At 46.8% G+C, this 21,312-nt stretch overlaps 2 protein-coding genes across 2 annotated transcripts in view; both read right to left on the reverse strand.

Moving 5' to 3' along the window:
• aqr (aquarius intron-binding spliceosomal factor) overlaps positions 1-13,974 on the reverse strand; it is a 41,891-nt gene extending 27,917 nt beyond the window's left edge. Inside the window, 20 exon segments of the mRNA XM_076977952.1 lie at positions 278-447; positions 2,398-2,565; positions 3,199-3,377; positions 3,520-3,661; positions 3,841-3,961; positions 5,817-5,919; positions 8,332-8,435; positions 8,943-9,056; positions 9,255-9,371; positions 9,577-9,641; positions 10,155-10,231; positions 10,373-10,473; positions 10,928-10,996; positions 11,339-11,479; positions 11,585-11,705; positions 11,815-11,850; positions 11,975-12,015; positions 12,434-12,490; positions 13,504-13,624; positions 13,836-13,974. Of these exon segments, the coding sequence (XP_076834067.1) occupies positions 278-447; positions 2,398-2,565; positions 3,199-3,377; positions 3,520-3,661; positions 3,841-3,961; positions 5,817-5,919; positions 8,332-8,435; positions 8,943-9,056; positions 9,255-9,371; positions 9,577-9,641; positions 10,155-10,231; positions 10,373-10,473; positions 10,928-10,996; positions 11,339-11,479; positions 11,585-11,705; positions 11,815-11,850; positions 11,975-12,015; positions 12,434-12,490; positions 13,504-13,578 (2,001 nt within the window). The 5' untranslated portion in view covers positions 13,579-13,624; positions 13,836-13,974.
• Positions 13,975-17,276: 3,302 nt separating this feature from the next.
• LOC143481161 (uncharacterized) overlaps positions 17,277-21,312 on the reverse strand; it is a 49,293-nt gene continuing 45,257 nt past the window's right edge. Inside the window, exon 17 of the mRNA XM_076979096.1 lies at positions 17,277-18,871. Within this exon, the coding sequence (XP_076835211.1) occupies positions 18,753-18,871 (119 nt within the window). The 3' untranslated portion in view covers positions 17,277-18,752. The remainder of the gene's footprint in view (positions 18,872-21,312) is intronic.

The raw sequence follows: 21,312 nt of genomic DNA on the forward strand, positions 1-21,312 counted from the left end.
TACGGCTTTAAGAGGAGTTCACGTCACTGAACATCCTTGAAGCGCATCTGTACTGTACTGTAATGATAATGACAAACCCATTTCAATTCACGCCATGTCATATCCTTTTTGACATTTGTACTAAAACTTTGTGTAAGATGTCAGACAAAAAAAGCGGCGTGTGAACCACCCTGAAATGAGGGCGATAATAATGTGTTGTTATTAAAGCTTCAGGCGCTTGATTAAGAGGAGACCCTCCTCCAGTGGTAATGTGCAGACAGGCAGGAGGCTACACCACCTTGAAGTTGTTCTCTTTGGGCTTGCGTCGCATGATGATGTTGAAGGTCTCGTAGGGGTCCTCGGTTCCGTTCTGGATGCTGTTGGTCATGTCTTGCTGGTACTGATTGGGGTCCAGCCACACCCGGAACGTCCTCGCATCGCCTTTCAATTTGGGCTTTGGATCGGGGCCTGGGGGCGAACAGAAAGAACGTCGGCTTCAACGTGTTCGCCAGAGCGGGATCTGCACGCGTGACAATTACGCCATGCGGGAAGCGTCTGTACGCGTAGCTGTAAAGTTCCTAAAGCATGCTACGTGCTAATGTTTACTTACGTAACCATTTGGCTTTACTGAGTATCGTTTATGTGGAGCGGGACTGGCAGTGAGATCAACGGAGCTACTCTAAGCTCGCTAAAACAGTGCTGTGGTTGCAGAGGGCGAGGCTGTGCGTGGTTTCTACGCCGGTAGGGCCATCTCTCCTGAGCTCGTAAAGACTCAGCGCTTTAATCCTGCAGACGGATTAATGCCGCGAACCTCAGCACAGCTACTCATGCATGACACGTTCTCCTGATAGCCAGGAGCGGAGAGGCTTAGGTTTGATCCCCACGGGGGTCGGGACACGGGGGATCCTCTGGGGATTATTTAAAGGGGATGCCTGAATAGGGAGATGGAAGTGACTCCACTACATCCACCGGCCTGTCATGTTTTCTCCTTTAAATCCTTCATGGGGCCTTTGGTTGGCAGGAGGAGGGTGTTAGTGGTTAACAAAAAGGTACTATATTTTATGTACTTTCACTTTTGTGATGCTAATCTAATTTATTACATTACTACATTAACTAATATGGGCCTTGAAAAGCCATACTGCCACAACACATTCCACTGCCATGAACTGATTTCGGTAGTGAAGATAAACGCTTAACAATAACATTAAGCATTATTGAAAGCTATTTTTGAATGCCTACATGAACTAATAAGGCATGTCTAAATCAAACATGTTTTAGCATGTATAAAGTTGAACAAAAAAAAAAAAAAACATTACACAAAAAAGGGGAAATTGCTGATAAATGATTTTTCAGTGGAAGGACTCGACACTCTTTAAAATACATATTCATCAGTTCAACGACTCACGCTGATCTAAGGTAAGTAATAATTTATAAAGAGTTTTGTAAGGTAAGGTGGAGACACCAGAATTATAGCAGGGGGTGTGTGCGTCACTGTGGTGGGGGAGTGTGGGATCATAATACAGGCTCAACATCGTGATGTACGTCAGCCATCGTCTGCAGTCCCAGCCCCGTTACCCAGCGAGCTCCTCTGCTACAGGCAGACGCCCGTAGGAGACGGCCGAAGCATACAGGAATCTGACAGATTAATCAGCGTGCGCTTGCTGCCGTAGCTCTTCGGTACAGAGACATCGCTCGTACGTCTGACAGGATGAGGTCAGCAGGGAGACGTGAGCTCGGGAGACGGCGCTTAACGCTTAAAGCAGACGTCCACAGGTGGCCTTGACCTCGGCGCGGGAGCGTGTGGCTCCGCCTCCGAGGAAAAGCCCCTCCCCCGAGGGATGTGGTCACCATAACGACTGGTGGTCTTGTGCGGGGCACCCTTGCAAGCGGCGGACAGGGCGACGTCTTCGCTGTGGAGAACACGGCGCCGGACGCAAACATGAACCCGCACAAAAGACACTCGTCTTACTTGCCACCGAGCCGTCCCTGCAGTCAGGACGCTGCTAAAGCACTGGGACAGAATGAGGCCGATGGATTCAATATATCATTCGTTTAGGCAGCGTGGCATCAAACGCAGCAAGAGAAACTAGAAGCCCTCACTGGTTTGCTGAAACAGGGGGACGCCTTCAAGCACAATCACATTACTCACCATTTTTATGTACATAACTTGCATATGAATTTCATCTTTGCCTGCAAGCACAGCGACACAGCTGAAGCCGGTTTGGGGAACGTTACATCGGCCTGGGAGTATTTCAGCATTCTGAGAGATATGCGTATCAACTCCCACTGGAAGCATCCTGTCGTATTGTAGGATTACAGAACCCATACCGCAGTTCGTGTGAACATACATGAAACGCTACTGTGTTGAAACACCGGGGGTTGTGTTTACGCGGGCGGCGGGGAGGGGCGGGGCCTAACCTTCCTCGATGACACGCCCTTTGTCGTCCAGCATGCCTTGCACCTCGCAGCCCCGCACGTACACCAGGCCCGTCTGGTCCACGAAGGGCTGGCGCCGGTCGAAGCGCGTGCCGTAGGGCAGCATGGGTCGCACCGTGATCAGAAAGCAAACGTCGTGTTTCCGCAAGCCTGAGGAAGAAGGAGAGGAAGAGGAGGAGGAGGAAGGGGGGGGGGGGGAATCAAGGTGCAGAAAGGGCCCCGTCAGCATGGGCCGATCTTTTAAACATGAAGCCTGTAATTACACAGAGGCGGCGTGACAGGGAGGAAGACTCCCTCTCCCCGTCCCTGCGTCCCTGGGAGACAGAGAGGACACGACACGAGCGCTGGACACACTGGTGAAGCTACCGTGCACCTGCACATGCTCGACATCCCAACACGGAGCTCTTCTTTAACCGTGAGCTTGATTAACGCGCAGACTAAATGTATTAATGAACGACATGGTGGCACATACCAGGCTGTGTCCCACTGCAACGTTGCAGTATTCAGTACACAGATACATAACCCTACTGACTCTGCACACCTTACAGACTGGACAACAGCCCATGATACATGGCGACTACAGCATGGGTAACACTAGCAAGTAAACAGTGAATAATTAATGGGACACTGAAGGTACGCTGGCAAGGTCACAGATAAGGCAGTGCAGGTGCAAAACGGCAAAGGGGGGATTTAACAGTGAGCACTAAGAATTTATGGGTTTGGTGTAACTGTTCCATAAAGATGGGAATGGTGTGTGTGTGTGTGTCCGTAGTGTACGCTCACCTTCCCACTCAGACTTAATGTGACCCTGCACGTTGAGGTTGACGGTGACGTCGGCACGCACGCGGGCCGGCCAGTTCTCCCCGATGTTGGGCTTGGCCACCTCCACGATGGAGAAGGACACGAGGGTCTGCGCCATTCGGGCCCACCCCCCGAACACGACGCCGCCGTACTCCGACTGCCTGCAGGAGACAGAGACAGGGCTCAGCGGTCACGCCTCCCAGGGACAAAGACCCACACACAGCGGGGAACCGCAGAGGAAGAGGAGATCTGATTGAGTAAATCAGTGCTGGGTGTGTCCGGTGTGGCTCACGGCGTACTAACCAAGGCTTCATGCGCAACACGACGTCCTCTATATCCTGTCTGATCTCGTAGGTGGACTCCAGACGGAACAGGTTGAAGTTTCGCAGCAGGTAGTCGTGAAGCGTGAGGAACTGCAGATTTAGCTTTGGCAGAGCCAAACAGCCTGCCAATCACACACGAGGACATTCAGACACAGCGTTCCCCAAACACCAGCCTCTCACACAGAAACGTGCATGCCACAGTGGTCTTCTACAAGGAGAAGACACCTTTGGAGCACAAATGTTACATTCTAGTAGAAGGCAGAAAGACTTTGGTGTATGGAGAACAGGGAGAAGCTCTGACCTTCTCCTGAGTAGTACTCAGTGGGGACGATGTTCTCATCCCAGATGATCTTCTCAGTTGGATAGAGAGGCATCTGGTTGAGTTGCTCGATCTGGGAGATTCTCCGCTCATGGCGGGACACCTGGACACATGCCAGAGAGAGAGAGAGAGAGAGAGAGAGAGAGAGAGAGAGAGAGAGAGAGAGAGAGAGAGAAGAGAGAGAGAGACACACATATCTAGGTTAATGAAGGCCCCCCCTCACCCCCACCCACAGGTCAGAGTGGCAGAGACATAGATACACAGAATCAGGTCAGAGTGCAATACATCATCTCCATTCATCAGCAGCTCATCCTGAACCATGACCAAGGTCTGTCGTGTGCAGTCACACACTGTCCAGAGGGCAGCGGGGCGGTGGAGAGAGGCCGGCTGGCGTCAGGGTCTGACCTTGAGCTAAACCCTGTGGTACCGTGCCCAAAAAGGCAGGCGAAAGGTTTCTAAAGGGAGCGAGCAGTTCAGCGAACATTCACCACTTCTACAAGGGAGTGGGAGAGATTCGGTTCTGAGGCAATTCAGGAAGTGAACAGAGTGTCTCTCTTCAAGCCCTCCGTGTGTGTGTGTGCGTTTTGCCGCAGTCTGGGAGATGAAACGGCGGTGAGAGGAAAGTGAGAAATGAGGACATGTGAAACGGCGTCGCAGAGCTGAGTAGTGGGTAAAGAAACCCAGGTAGCTCCTCTATTTCAGTCACGTTACACACACACACACACACACACACACACACACACACACACACACACACACACACACACACACTGAACACACTGTTAAAACACCAGGAATGGCGATGGTAGCACTAGCACAGCGCAGGAACGTTGTCATTTGCAGCCTGCTGCTAACCACGAGCAGGCAGCACCTTTCTACCAAGACAAGCCCAACAGCACCTCCGAGCGCACACGTGTGTGTGTGTGTGTGTGTGTGTGTGTGTGTGTGTGTGTGTGTGTGTGTGTGTGTGTGTGTGTGTGTGTGTGTGTGGAGAAAACAAATTCACAGCTGGTGGAAATCAGAAGCTCCTAGTTGTTTCTTAGGCAAACTGCTGCAGTCAGCTTTAGTCAAATATGCCGATCAGGTAAAAGAGCCATTTTATTTTATTGAGGAATAAAAGTGTCACTTTTGTAAGGTTTTCACAAAACAATTGTATGGAAATGTACATAAATCAACTGTGGTAATTCACATTTATTGCATTTATTAGATGTGTCCATCAATAAGGACACTTCTGATGACACCTCCATTATGAAAGCCCTTTCCAAACCAGTCAGTGTAAGACAGCGTTTCTCTTGGGACAATGTGTTAAATAAAATTTTTAAAATTCAATAAAATGAATGAATTAATGAGGGAATGTGGCACGCTTATCCTCTTGCAACTTAATTAAATGCTTTATTGCTTGTGTGGCCTGCTCTATCTTTCCCACTGCCCACAGCACACACATTAAACCAAGGCCAAATCTTTCCGGAGATTTCCGTCGCCGCGAGCAACCCGGACCACTTCAATCGGCTCCAACAATACGGTGAGTTAATTATGGCAATTCTGTCCAGGACCCCTGGAGGAGAGCTGGTGTAATTACAGTCGGAGCAGGGCAAAGTGTGTCGTGCTGAAGACTGCAGCAACATGTTGAAGGAGTGTGTGTGTGTGCTCCTTGGGGGGGTCTCAAACATGAGGAGGTTGAGGGGGCGGGGCTCGGCCACGAGGAGGTTCAGGGGGTGGGGCTACCGCCTCCATGCTCCGCCCTCCCCCAGACAGCAGCACTTAATGAGGTTGCAAACACGAGGAGCTAACAAAAGTTAATCTGCATTTCAAGGTCAACATCAAATTAATGGACTTTCAGTACACCACACAAAATATGAACAAATAACATGAGCTGATGTGTTAGGGTGGACAGATCAGATCGTTTCATGCCCTGCTTGATAAGTTAAATGAAGGATGTATTTTGCTTTCAAACCTACCAGAAGCTCCAGGAGAATCTCTTTGTCATAGGATGTTTCAGTTCCTTCTGGAAGCTCTGGTAAAAGGCACAGGTATGATGCCACCCGGTGGAGGGTACTGGGACTGCAGGGGGACAGAGACGCATGTTAAGGGCGAGTGGAGCTTCATATCTGCGTGACATTTGCACAATCAGCAACTGCAACAACTCAAGGTCGCTGTAGGAACAGGTCGGCGTCAATAACTTGGTTTAAGAAAATCTAACTTCTCATCGCTCGCCTCTCAGAAGGTCGTGTGAACACCTGTGCAGGATTTAGTTACTGCTAGACCTGCTCCAGTTTATATAGCAGGAATCCTAACCGCTGATAGCTACACTCTTATGTGAGAGCTCCTTAATTAGGGAACGCAAAACATCTACATAATACCAATTACATTACGCTACGCATCTTGATTAACACCACTTTACTGATCTCCACAAACTGTGGCAGTGCACTGATGTTCAGGACACAGAGCCCGAGGTTCAGCGGGACACGGAGCCCGAGGTTCAGCGGGACATGGAGCCCGAGGTTCAGCGGGACACGGAGCCCGAGGTTCAGCGGGACACGGAGCCCGAGGTTCAGCGGGACACTGAGCATTCTGAAGCTGTGGGCTGGCCTGGGAGCTGCTGGGTCCTGCCTGTACAGTGCTGACCCCTGAATGACAGGACGCAGGACGTGCTGGTGAGATGATGATATGCTTTCAGTGGCACAGCTCGGGTGGGCCGGGCCTCGTTACATTACATCTGTACATGTGGAGTTTTCCAAGCTTTCCAGCTTTGTGGACCAGACTGCTTTGACAAATCTGTGCCTGATTTATCCACTAAAATAGCCCGACAAGGCAGACAAGGGCCTAAAACCACCTATTAATAGACAAAACAAGCTCACGGCTCATTTTCCTAAAGCTTTCATCAGTCCATAACGTGCTGAAACTGAAAGGGGGACAATAAATATGGACAGAAAAAAACGGTAAAAATAGACACAGCCGGTGGCCACGCCCACCCGGAGCAGAAGGAATCAGCAGAGCTCTGCATCACCAGCACACTGGGAAAAGGGGGAGAGCACGTAATGGAGGAACACGTCTCCCACACACATCCCTCGCTCTCCAAGCTGCTGTGTTTCTCACAGTGACCGCGCTAACGGGATCCGAAAAAAACAGCTGTTTGAAGAGTTTATTGTCTGGCAAATCAATTAAATTAACGAGGCTCATCCCATCTTCCCATCTCTACGCAATGAGTCCGGGTTTAGCGGCCCGAGTTCTGCCATTTATCAGTTGGGTAAAGGGGTGTAATTGTGAGCGCTGCACGGGTGCGTGCCCCTCTGATGGAGTACAGTAATGGGATGAGCGCCGGGCTGCGAGGGTTTCAATAGTGCTTTAAACACTTGAGAGAATTAGAGCAGGAGGGTAAACCAACCGCAGGTATCGTTAGGGATTTGAAATGTGACTTGTGCCCCATAGTCAGGACTTGATGAGCAATATCTGGGAGCAATAGCTGCTGGCATCTGATTGTTCATATTATAGGAGAGGGCAGTGTTTGTGTGTGTGGATTAGTCCTGGGAGAGAAAGTGTGTGTGTGTGTGTTGGTCTTGGGACAGGGTGTGTGTGTGTGTGTGTGTTGGGTCTTGGGACAGGGTGTGTGTGTGTGTGTGTGTTGGGTCTTGGGACAGGGTGTGTGTGTGTGTATGTGTGTTAGGTCTTGGGACAGGGTGTATGTGTGTGTGTTAGGTCTTGGGACAGGGTGTATGTGTGTGTGTGTTGGGTCTTGGGACAGGGTGTTTGTGTGTGTTAGTCTTGCTTGATTTATTGCTGTTTAATGTTTGGCCATTAAATCTCAGTTCAAAATAAGGGGAAAAACACTATTTTTTCCATCAGAACACTAAAAATATTAAAATATTAAATTGAATTGATCCATGTTTCATTTAACTTCATCCCGTCTGTGTTGAATCATTGTAGATAAACAAAGTATTGCTGGAAGCGTTTTCATACATTTTAGGTTTTTTTTAACTCTATTCTATCTGCAGCCAGCCATGCGTGGTCCAGTCCAACAGGCCAAACGTGGACATGCAGAACTATAACAGGTGAGAAGATCCGTCACCGCTACTGAGCCCGTTACCCACATGACGTTTTCTACAGCAATTGTGATGGCAACAGTGAACTAATCGTAACCAGTTAAAATGGTGAGAGGTTTCTCACTGGATAACTGCAGTGACTGGGGACGATACTAAACCCTCATCCAACACGTGAGCTCTTGACGTGCACTGAATTCAATCAGGTAATAAAGCACCAGAAGATCATTCCACCCACAGCCTGGGACACAACCAGCACTCGGGGCGTCTGGCTCCTGCTCTGTGGACATCAAAGCTGCCGTTATAGCACGAAGAGCGATGGGCCCTGGATCAGCCAGAGGAGCCCACAGAACAGACATCCTGCTCTCCCACAATCCCCTTGGGCTGCTTCCCGCTCCTCACCCACGGTGGTGGCCACGCCGACCTCTTCTCTTACCTGAGATGGCCGAACTGTCTGGTGAGTGATTCCCGAGTGTCCACCGCTGCTACGTTGGATAGGGCGAAGTCCTGCAGCTCGGGGAAGTGGGCGAACGCAGCCCTCTGGGAAACAAACACACACGCCAGCCTGGTTGATCTAGCGGCCCACACGTGAGTATGGACCAGCATGGGCCCAGGCTAATGAAGCACGGGGAGGACGCAGAGGCCAGGTGCCCCGCCCCCCCGCCCTGCATCTGAGAGCCGCCCTGTTTGATGTGGCAGGGAGCAGGTGCAGGGAGCACAGCCAATCACAGTGCAGTCTGCGTCAGCCAGCTCTTTGATGACTGAAGCGAGCAACAGAGCGGCCGTGCACATGTGTGAGTTGGGGCTGTAGCCATGTATGACTGGGTCTGGGTTTTTTACAGGACTGAGGGCCTTAGAACAGATGGGGGGGGGGGGGGGGGGATGTTCAATATACACAAGGAAATGGAGCAAGCCACATCAAAATATATGTATGAAAACACTCAAAATTCAAACTCGACTACATATTTAGGTCCTTTTGTCTTTTTCAAGAGCCTTTTTCTGAGGTTTGGCTGGTAGGTACTCTTGAGGCAGGGAGTATATCATTACCTGCAGAGAGGTGATCCTATCGTAGTGGAGCGTGGTCATCTCTTTCTCCGTGAGGGCGTTCCCTGTTTGATCGTTGATCTCAAAGCCAGTGTAGAATTTTAACATATCCAGCAACTACAGAAACAAAACCGCTGAATCAGCACGTCTGAACAGTTCTTCCTAAAGGCACAGCATGAACCCTAAACCACTGGGCCTGTATATCAGGACCCCTCTTCATTCACACGTTATTAACGACCGCTTTGGAAGCCAACAGTAAAGGAGATTAAACGGAGTACAGGTCCCTAAAACTTTTCTGTGGCGGTGAACTTGCACCTGGCAGAAGAGATGACCCTCCTTCTCTCTGTGCATGAGGCTGGACAGGTGGCAGTTGACCACCAGGTGAGAGTCGTCCAGCACGGTGTTGAACCAGCGTCGGGTGGGGAGAAGAGCCTGCCAAGAACAACAGGCTCGGTCAAGCGGTCAACACGCTTCATGAAGTCACCAAAGGAGGAGCACATACATCCCCACACCACACAACCGAGAGGGGGAAGACGTTCATCTCAAAGCTGCTCATGACATGACAGTGTACATTATTCCCCGATAGGGCAGGACTTTTCTCATGGCTTGTGATCTGTACAGAACCTGTGGCCCTCACCTCCAGGTCAATCATCAGCTCGATGAACCTCTCACAGTAGTGCACCTTCTCCATAGCGATGGCACCTGGGGAAGGGGGAGGGGAGAGCGTTAGCCTGAGGTCACATGACTAGCTGTCCCCCGTGCTGGGTAGAGGGGGCGGAGCTGTTCCGGGCGGGTTACAGAGAACGTGAATGGAGGGGAGCCCTGATGGGCGGACCTAGCAGGGTGGGCGGGGCCACAATTCAGAATTTGCACATGCCAACATGTATAATGGAGAGGCACTTAAACCACTTTACACAAATTTATAATCCACTTCAATTTGGTAATGGATGCAAATGTATTCGTTACGCTGTTTGGGTTTTGGGGGGGGGGGGGGGGGGGACAACTAAAATTATTATAAGCCTTTCCCCAAGCAAACTTCAAAAGAATCTTTGCTGTTATTTCTAAATGGGTAAGCCAATGAGCAAACTGGGTCAGGGTTGGGAAGATAAAATAAACTAACAGCTAAATCAATGAATGCACAAACAAACTCTCAAAGCAAATCAACTGGTGTCATGAGTTCGATCACAGATCACTCTGACGAACCCACCAGCTCACCTGATGGAGTGATGGACAAGAGCACAGCCAGGAACTTCTTTATGAGTTCAGAGAGGAAGGTTCTCTCCATTCTGGCCCTGCAGGAGCACAGGTGCATGATGGGTTAAACGTTTCGTCCACACTCGACTGCCCAAACAGGTTTCGGTGAAAGAGGAGGGGAGGCAGGGAGGTGGAGAGAGGAAGAGTGAAGGAGAGGAGGAGAAGTGAACTGTTCGTACTGCTCAGACGCCTTGGGGTCCATTTTCTCATAATTCTTCTTTATTAGGTTCCAGAACTTCTGCAACTTGGGAACTTTCTTTAGTTCATGCTGGAGTCTTGACTACAATAAAACAAAAAGTTATTCAGTCTAAAAGCCCGGCATGTTATCAGAACCCAAGCAACTCCAGTCATTAAAGCAGGAAACCACACAGCTCCTGAAGGGAGGTTCTTCACAATAGACCGGTTTGTTTTTTGGCAATTTTATTCTACACGTTTCTTTTGAAAAGAAAAAAAAAAAAATCTATGAGTGCTTTATGCCTTTAAGTCAATGTTAACCTGCCTTTCACATTCCAATAATTTTCACGTTCAAATTTAATATGACCATAGTAATAACAATATTGGATATTTGAACACATTCTGTCAGCTGATGCAGGAAGAGCTGAATGTGTTTCATTCACCAAAAAGGAAATGAAGAATGCATCCTAAACACAGCTCCCAGTGCTCCCACAGCAAGGGTGTGTGTGTGGGGTGTGTGTAGGGTGTGTGTGGGGTGTGTGGGGTGCTGTAATGCTCACCGGTAGGAGGCACATCCACATAGGCAGAGAGATGAGCTGCTGCACCTGCTCTCGAATCAGATCTACCTCCTGGGAAGCAAAAAACACATCACACACACACGCACACGCGCACACACACACACACGCACACACGCACGCACACGCACACACGCACACACACGACAGGAACCTTGTTTCTCCACACCAAAAGTACCATATATGGTAGTATTGCCATATAATCAAACAAACTACCATATGATCTTCACATTTAATCATGTTTAGAAATACAAGGTAAGAGCAGTATCGAATGAATCATTGGATGGCCTGTGCTAAATTATGGGACAGATGATTACACTACAGTACAACAGTGCCATCTAGTGGATGTTTAAAAACACACATATGGTGTAGGCTGGAGAAGCTACTGAAACCAACCAGGCTGTTGAAACAGTGGTCGAGGAAGAGCAGCAGAATTGTCTGTTCCCGTAGTGACAGGCCAAGCTCCTCCCCTTTCAGACACGCCTCCATTACACACTTAAAGAAGTAGGGGAAGTGGGTGGGCGCTTTCTTAAACACCTGAGCAGAAAGAAAAGGGTTTCCACGTTCAAAAGTCAAGCACAAAACCCAGAGCAAAACGCAGACCTTAATACCGATCAGCTGACCCTCGTTTTTGCCACTTACCTCCCAAGCAGGTACATTCTCTCTGAATTTCTCGTTGACTATACAGCAGATAGACATTAGGTAGCTGTTACTGGACACCTCAGGGCTGTAGTTCACCCACAGGTAATTCTCAAGGTACTGGCTATAAGTTAAACACATTTAAATACAATAAAATACAACGCAATAACACAAAATTAATATCAGGTGCTTCAAAGCTCTAAAGACAAGATGACAAAAGCTATATCATTTACCTGAATTCCAACAACATGATCTTTCTTATTGCAAATCTGAGAGAAAACAAAACAAAAACAAAATAACAAAATGGATAACACTGTCAGTGAGATTCAAACATGCCACCAGCAGACAACAGCAACTCTTATTTTCTATGCATGTTCCTCCCAGAACACCTACTTTGATTTGAGAATCTCATTCTGATACACATCTTCAATCACCTGAAGACAAGGGACAGAAGATAATAAGCTTTATGGGTCACTGTACATGGGTTACATGAGATTCTGCTTACGACACTGTTATATGCTGTAGATATTGAAATTCTCATATTCTAATACATGCACAAACTGCATTGGCTGCATTCAATTTATGCTTGCCATAGAGCAGCGATTCAGTATATATTTTTGGTATGAAACATCAATATAATATCCAGGTTCTTTATTAGAGTAGTTGAATGAAGGTTTGTACAAATGCATGATATTTAAGCTGTTTAAGCTATTAAACTGGATTAATTAAACAACGACCTGTAATGGAACAGTCAAATCACAATAAACCGAACACATGTAAAGACCCATCAGTAATGACCAAAAACAGGAACACATTAGTAAACTTTTCTGACATTAAAGATGTCCAACATACCTCAGAAGCAAATGGCAGTTTATTCTTGACATGGGGAGCCCAGTATTTGATTGAGAGCTAAGAAACGGAGCAGAGTAAATAAGAAAACAGAAACAGCACAACCTTCACCTACAATACGACTGACAGTGAACATACACTAACAAACCAACAGGGTGCTACAGGGAATCTCTGCAAACGAACATCACAGACATAATTTAGTCTTTCATCACCATTAACTCCACCAAATAAAAAATATGTAGTGCGGTTGCCATATTGCGGTCCACTTTCTGTGCTGACAGATTTGACAAAGATTAAGTACATGAGAAACCTTTATTTTCATCTTATTAGCTGTTAGCTAGCAACGCAGGAAATGAGTGCGTAGAACAAATTACCTCAGACTAGGGACCGCTTATGCAGCCACACACACACACACACACGTACATACACATTCATTCATACACACACCTGTTGATGTTAGAGTGTAACTAAGAGGATGAAGGTCTCACCTGGGTCACACACACACACACACACACACACACACACATACATACATATACACACACACAGACACACACACACCTATTGATGTTAGAGTGTAACTAAGAGGATGAAGGTTTCTCACACACACACACACACACACCTGTTGATGTTAGAGTGTAACTAAGTGGATGAAGGTCTCACCTGGGTCTCACACACACACACACACACGTTGATGTTAGAGTGTAGCTAAGAGGATGAAGGTCTCACCTAAGTCACACACACACACAGACACACACACACACACACACACACACACACCTGTTGATGTTGGAGTGTAACTAAGAGGATGAAGGTCTCACCTGGGTCACACACACACACACACACACACATTGATGTTAAATGGTCACTAAGAGGATGAAGGTCTCACCTGGGTCACACACACACACACACACACACACACACACACACACACACACATTGATGTTAAAGTGTAACTAAGAGGATGAAGGTCTCATCTGGGTCTCACACACACACACACACACACACACACACACACACACACACACACACACATTGATGTTAAAGTGTAACTAAGAGGATGAAGGTCTCACCTGGGTCACATATTCCGCGTTGATCTGCGCCACCGACGGCGCTGCTGTCTTCTTCACCCGCGCGTCCTTCTCCATGTCCACACACACACTCCACACACCCGGGAACGGTGAAGCGAACGAGCTGTTGAAGTAAAAACACACACCGGTCAGCTACCAGTACCCGGAGCCGCCCATAACTCGGCCCACACAGTAAACCGGTTCGGCGAGCCCAGCTCGTTAGCACGGAGCTAGCTCTCCTAGCCCAGCTCTGAATGGAATACGGTAGAGATTAGCGAGCACAGCAAAGCTAAAATAACAGAGTTAAAACAAACAGCAGCTTTCCGTCATCGTACCGGTCTGTGTGCTGAGACGTAGTTGATGGGCTTAAAAACAACCCCTCGTTACCGAGGTTATGTCTAGTTAGGTCTAGTTAGCTCTACCACCTAAACGTCATTAATACGTTATTAGCTAGCTTGGTGTGCTAACATGTGTGAGCCTACTAACGTACATAGTGAAGTTAGCCGTGGTACGCGCGTTCGTTCACTTATTCAAAATAAAAGTCCGCAGAGTTAATTTTAACACGAAAATTGATATTTTCTACTTGAATAGGATGTAACGTTTAAAAATGAGGCTTGTGTTAGGAAATGTTTAAAGCTAACATCAGGGCCCTTTATGGACCCTTTGGAGGCCCTTAGAGCGTAGGTTTGGACGGTTTGCATTTTGCTGCATAAAATAGGACATGGACTATCAGGTGAGAGTATTTCTCATTTGTATTTATATGGTGGGATTCATTTTCCTTAACCATTCAAGACACGGTTGCCTTAGCAGAGGGAGGCCTATGCCTCTAATTATACAAATTTATATGATTATAAATATTATACACGGGATTAGGTTACACAAATTATACAAACTCCATTCAAATTGTCCCAGTTATATAATGTTAAGCAAAAACAACAGTAACTGGATGAGTTGTTAATTAATCATATTTAATTTTAATCAAACAAAGTCTAAACAATAGGTGTGTGTTCACATATTTCTATACTACTTGTATTATTATGAATTGTATTTATTAGCAATGTTATTAATACAGGTAATAACATGGGTAGCAGTATTTAGGTGAATTTCAAACCAATTGACGTGGAACACCGTGTGGAATTGCGTATCAACACTTTTTGAAACACTTTTTGTTTGAAGTTTCTTTCAAATTGTTTTTCCAAACTCCATTTCTTAATTTTAAAGCTGTCACATAGCCTCTGATTGTAAAACCCCAAATATTACACAACCATCCACAAATTACCCAATATGGCCACTTCATATTCCATCCTGCTAATAAACATTTGAGTTTAAGTCAAGTAACTGCAATTGTATACTTCTACATTGTCCACATACACTAGACGGCCAACAGATGGCATTAGCGAAGTTCCAGTGATGAAAAACATCCCGTCCAACAGATGGCAGTATACACAAAGCGAGCCATGGAAGGAATTAAGAAATGAAGACGCCAAGTCGCGTGTGTGGCTAATTTTGCACTTCTTGGCTTTTAACACAGAATTTAGACCAGGTTTCATTTGAACTGTGCAAGTTAGAAATATTCTGATATAGCTATTCAGTTCTCATTTGCTATCAAAGGCCTAGACACTCTATATCACTTGAAAAAGCTATCTTGATATACAGTATAATTACATACAATATTAGTTTGTTGATTCTTGGATGGTTGGAAAAGATAACATTATGTGCTTTGTTGGGATAATATGAACCTGCAGCTGACAAAGATACCCAAAAACAATACTGAGATTTTTTTGATAGAGAGATATTTTAAATGGCTGGTATTTTATATTGCAGTCCTGTACCACGTCCTCACAGGAAATGCTAACAGACAGGGTTAGGATTAAAGACAAATTGTAAATATTCAAAGCAGTTTTGATACTAATACTATTATATTTATTCTTGCCAAAAAAGATTGCCGATATAACCACTGGAGGGCACCATTCTCCACTTAATATATCAATATCTCTCTCTCTCTCTCTCTCTCTCTCTCTCTCTCTCTCTCTCTCTCTCTCTATATATATATATATATATATATATATATATATATATATATATATATATATATATATATATATATATATATATATATTTGAACTGTATTGTATATATTTGAATATATATATACACCCCCGTACTTAAAATATTCCAGCTGTGGGTTTTTTTTTTCTTTTATGTTTTCAGGATTAAGCATAATCATGCTGTGATTGTTAAATATCATTATCAGTCATAAAACAACACAATTATAACACATTTCAAAGAAACTTTTGATATTGTAATACAGAATTATACTGAAATATCCATCTTCTGATTGTGCAAACAATAAACATAATCAAACAAAAAGCAAACTATAGAACTGCTATAATTCTTAACAAGGCCCTTATTTAGTGAAGTTCATTTATAGCATTTTGTGGAGCATACACATTAACTACAGTGCACATTAGCTACCATGGAGAGAAAATATCTTTATTGGTTAATAGCAACATGCATGCGTTTGTAAGAGGAGGCCGTGCTGTGGTATGCTGGCTGGTGCTGAACCCGCTTGCTGCCCTGACTGACACGGCTGTGGACTAGCACAGGTGTGGGTTCCCCTGCAGCCAGGCCGTGCTGGATTAGGTGTGGGTGAACCTGCAGCCAGCCCGTGCTGGGCTAGACAGGCATGCTAGTGCTACTGCAGACATAGTGCCCCCGGCCCTTCTTAGAGTAGCAACCTGTAATCTCTGTGGCTAAACATGCAAGGGAGCATCTGCTCACTGTCTGCTCAGTGCGGGATCCTGCCAAACACTTGTAGTTTTATCTGTGAATAGAAGTGTACTTATAGCGATAATAGTAGCAATAATAATGAATTACTAGCTAATTATGAATACATTTATCAGGTCACTCTACTATTGCAACTTCATATAATTACTTCATATAATTCCTATAACAAATTCAATGTGGATTAAAACTGTTGGTGAAATAACAGTCCTGATGCATATGTGGAAACAAGGGCACAACCTGTTTGTAAGGCCCTTCAGATTCGATCTAAACTGTAAATAAGTGCAAACACACACACTCACACACATGTATACATATAAGCATTATGTGTGGGTCAACAGCTTGTTCCCTTTCCAATAGGTCCATCTGTTAAGTTGTGATCTCCGTTTTATTGTTTACAACTGAAAATAAACGGAGAAAGAAAGAGATCAATAGCTGCTAACATGTAGTCAAACAAAACAGAGAAGCTTGAGTGATGATGAATGCCAGTCCATTTCAGAACATCAATACGGTTCATGATCTTCAAGAAATAAATGTTCCAGGAGAAATGGATAATAGTTGTTTTTACTGAAGCCCATCAGAAGCACAAGCACAGACACACCCTCACTAAGAGAGCTCACCCTGTAGCCTTCTCCTAATAATGGAGAATCAATAGAGGGCATAAAGAGATGTAATCTCTTCAGGTGCTTGTCTCTGATAGGCCATTACACAATAATAACACATTTCTCACATGTGAGGCATAAGCAGTGCCTTTGTCACACGGAGGCAAAACAGTGTTGGAATTCTGCAAAGTCTTTATTCTGAAAAGAGAGAGACTTGAGAGAGGATGAGTGTGAGAGGGACAGCGGCAGGTCCCCTGTACCCTGGTCCCCTGTACCCCTGTACACCTGGTCCCCTGTACCCCTGGTCCCCTGTAGCCTGGTCCCCTGTACACCTGGTCCCCTGTACCCTGGTCCCCTGTACACCTGGTCCCCTGTACACCTGGTCCCCTGTACACCTGGTCCCCTGTACCCTGGTCCCCTGTACCCCAGGTCCCCTGTACCCTGGTCCCCTGTACCCTGGTCCCCTGTACCCCTGGTCATACAGCCTCTGCAGTGGGACGTGAATGCTCTCCGCAGGCCTGGGCTCTAGGCCTCACAGCTCTCTGTAGGCAGCTGCTGGAAGGATTCACCACTTGACACGCTGGATCCATGGAACATACTGGTACAGACACACACGGAACACACTCTACTGATACAGACACACACGAGACACACTTTAGCGGTACAGACACACACGGAACACACTCTACTGATACAGACACACACGAGACACACTTTATCGGTACAGACACACACACGAGACACACTCTAATGATACAGACACACACGAGACACACTTTATCGGTACAGACACACACACGAGACACACTCTACTGATACAGACACACACAAGACACACTTTACCGGTACAGACACACACACACGAGCCACACTCTACTAGTACAGACATACACACGGAGCACACTCTACTGATACAGATACACACAAGACACACTTTACCGGTACAGACACACACACGAGACACACTCTACTAGTACAGACATACACATGGAACACACTCTACTGGTACAGACACACACGAGACACACTTTACCTGTACAGACACACACACGAGACACACTCTACTAGTACAGACATACACACGGAGCACACTCTACCGGTACAGACACACACGAGACACACTTTACCGGTACAGACACACACACGAGACACACTCTACTAGTACAGACATACACACGGAGCACACTCTACTGGTACAGATACACACAAGACACATGCTACCGGTACAGACACACACACGAGACACACTCTACTAGTACAGACATACACACGGAACACACTCTACTGATATAGACACACACGAGACACACTTTACTGGTACAGACACACACACACACACACACGAGACACACTCTACTAGTACAGACATACACACGGAGCACACTCTACTAGTACAGATACACACAAGACACATGCTACTGGTACAGACACACACACAGAGCAAACGCTACTGCTACAGACACACACATAGAGCACACACTACCGGTACAGACACACACATGAAACACACTCTACCTTTAATGATCCGAATTCTGAATACACTTTACCATTACAGACACACATAGAACACACTCTACCATAAAAGACACACAGCCTGACTAACTTCGCCATCACATACACACTCCGAATACACTCTATCATCACACACACAACAGTCTGTGTAAAAAGAATTTATTGCAGTTTTATATAAACAATAAGAAACAGTCAGAGCTGCTATTGGTACTCTGAATGGCTTTTGGGACATGGTTCTCTATATCTGCATGTACCCAGGCTGGGCCCTCCTTCCCCTGAGCAGCAGTCTGGTGAGTGCTGTCTGCTGGGTCCAGGAGGGGTCGCGGGGTCAGAGCATCTGGCATTTGCCCTCAGCTAGACGCTGAGCCAGCAGGAGATGTGGATGAAACAACAGTCAGGCAGCTCCAGCACGGGGACCTGAACCAGCGCCGGTCTCTTCATGCCGAGCACAGTGTCCAAGCAGGCCTCCAGCCCTGGGAAACACAAACACACACACACACACACACACACACACACACACACACACACACACACACACACACACACACACACACACACACACACACACACACACACACATCATAGTGCGCAAATACAAAGTAGCTTTATTATGGAGATGCTCTCCTGTCTGGACTTCATCCTACAGGAACCATGCTGGAGGAACTCTGCACTAAACCTTCTTACCTGCTAGTCCAGAGCTGCACCTTCATACCGGGGAGAACACAGCTGTTATGAAACTACACACACAGGCCATGGTAAGGGGACCTATTAGCTCTGGGGAGCATGGAGGAAGCTATTCTGAGTCCACAGTGGACATGTGAGATCCCTCTGACAGCAGTCTCTCGGTTTACTTCAGGCCTGCATCTGCAAACTCCTCGTTTGTGCCTGCTTCACACTGGGTAATTGGCGACAAGCACTCTGATTGGCTGGCTGGATGTCACGGGCTGTTCCGCTCGTTAGCAGGTGGCATCTGTGTTCCGTTCGTTGGTGGACTCCTCGCCTTCAGGTGCCGGTCCACAGTCATCCGAGATGATGTCAGTCAAAACCTCCGGATATTACCAACTGCTGTATCATTATGTAAATGTGTGTGACCTCATACCATGAAAGGGTGAAAGAGGAATATAAGTGTATAAAGTGCACTTGTGGTAAACATCCGACTGGCACCACGGTACATGTGAACACCATCAGAGGTGGAGGGGCAGGGGGGGATGGGTGGAGGGAAAGAGGGGTAGAAACGCGAATGCTTCTTTCAGTGTGAGCTGATGGTCCTCTCTAATTAAGACCAGAAACACTGGGTCACCCAAAGCCTCAAAGAGCTCGTGCTGGGCAATTAGCACAACCGTGCGGTGACTAACACAAAACTGATGAGCAGAGGACGTCTTTTCATTTTGGAGGTAAAAGTGACTATCATCCTAGCATGAGGTGCCCCCTGGGAAGTCGAGTCCTCCTGAGATCAACAGAGAGTCCCCTCTGTACCAGGCAATATTACGCACAAATCAATCGCCCCAAAGGATCCACTCCACCCAGTCACTCCACCCGAGTCACTCCACCCCAGGGCATTTTGTACTCTGTTTTCTTTTTTGGCCTAAACATGCATCATTGAAACAGCGAAGGTCAAAAAGGAAACTAGTGAGTTTGCGGTAGTGCTCACACAGTTAGGGTTCACCCTCTGACCCCTAATCACGCGGTCAGCACTGACATCACAACAGACTCCGCATTAGCAGTGGACTGGGAGCACAGTGGACAGCTAAGGCATCTCATAGCAGCACAACCTACAACCATCCTCTTAAATCAATACCAGCTTTGTCCCTGTCACACCACTGACAGCAACTTCGATAACAACTGTGAAACTGTTAAACACTGAAGCTACGCATTCATCTTTTTTTTGCTCGGGTCTTTGTAGCCGAGTTTTTGGGAATCGCCCAAAATCGTGCTGATTTTCACGCGACTGCGGGCGCCTCTGGGCCGGCAAGGCTTTTACTGGCGACAGCTCCCCGGGCCGCCGGCTTTCAGCCACGCTACGGCGCACCTCAAACTGTCTCAAATCAACTGGCAAACGGCGCAGCCATTAACAAGCGTCGGCTCGTGAAAGCGGGCCGCCCGGGCGATGGCGGCGCGGCGGACCGGACGGAGGTCCAGACGACGGGTGTAGAGGCAGGGACGGCAGCATCAGCTGAAGCGTAATACCAGCCTCACCACCAACGCCACCCCCCCACGTGGGTGTTTGTGTGTGTGTGTGTGAATTTGCTTCACACATCTGCACCATTAAGCTCTAGACAAAAGTAGAAGGGAACCGAATATGAAAATAGAACATAAGCAAGTCAGCAGGACTGGTGGAGCTGGGGAAGTGTCTCCACATGACCCAGATTACAGACGCCATAACAACAAGCATGTGCAACATATGTCGAACATATCTACAGCAGACAGGGCCCCATAGCTCCGCCCCCACAGCTCACTGTGACGGCTGAAAGCTAAGAGTGCTAAGATAAAGCAGATCAATACCATATGCCCACTTGATGATGTCAAAGTCAATGCCAGGGAAAGAAAAAAAAAACAGCAACTGAAATTTGGCCTGAGTGGGGGGAGATGTGGGTCTTATTCTGTGCCAGAACGCGTGACTCTTGCTATGACACCGAGATGTAGATTGTGTTTACACACCATGTCCTTTCAAAGAGACTGTTTAGTAAAATCTGTGTCCTTGTAGAATATGGCATGTTTTCCAAATATGTGCTGCTTGTTATACAGTATACTATCACCACCATTGCATACTTCTGAGAAACAAATAATAATAGTGTGGTCTAGACACCCAGACAAGACTGTCCTCATTTCTATTCCTCATCCGTGGCCATAATTTCATTTCCCACAATAACAAGTTACAGCAAGGCCTGAAACTGACAGTGAAATCTCAGAGCTG

This window comes from Brachyhypopomus gauderio, chromosome 17, assembly GCF_052324685.1.
Source record: "Brachyhypopomus gauderio isolate BG-103 chromosome 17, BGAUD_0.2, whole genome shotgun sequence".
Lineage (NCBI taxonomy): Eukaryota > Metazoa > Chordata > Actinopteri > Gymnotiformes > Hypopomidae > Brachyhypopomus > Brachyhypopomus gauderio.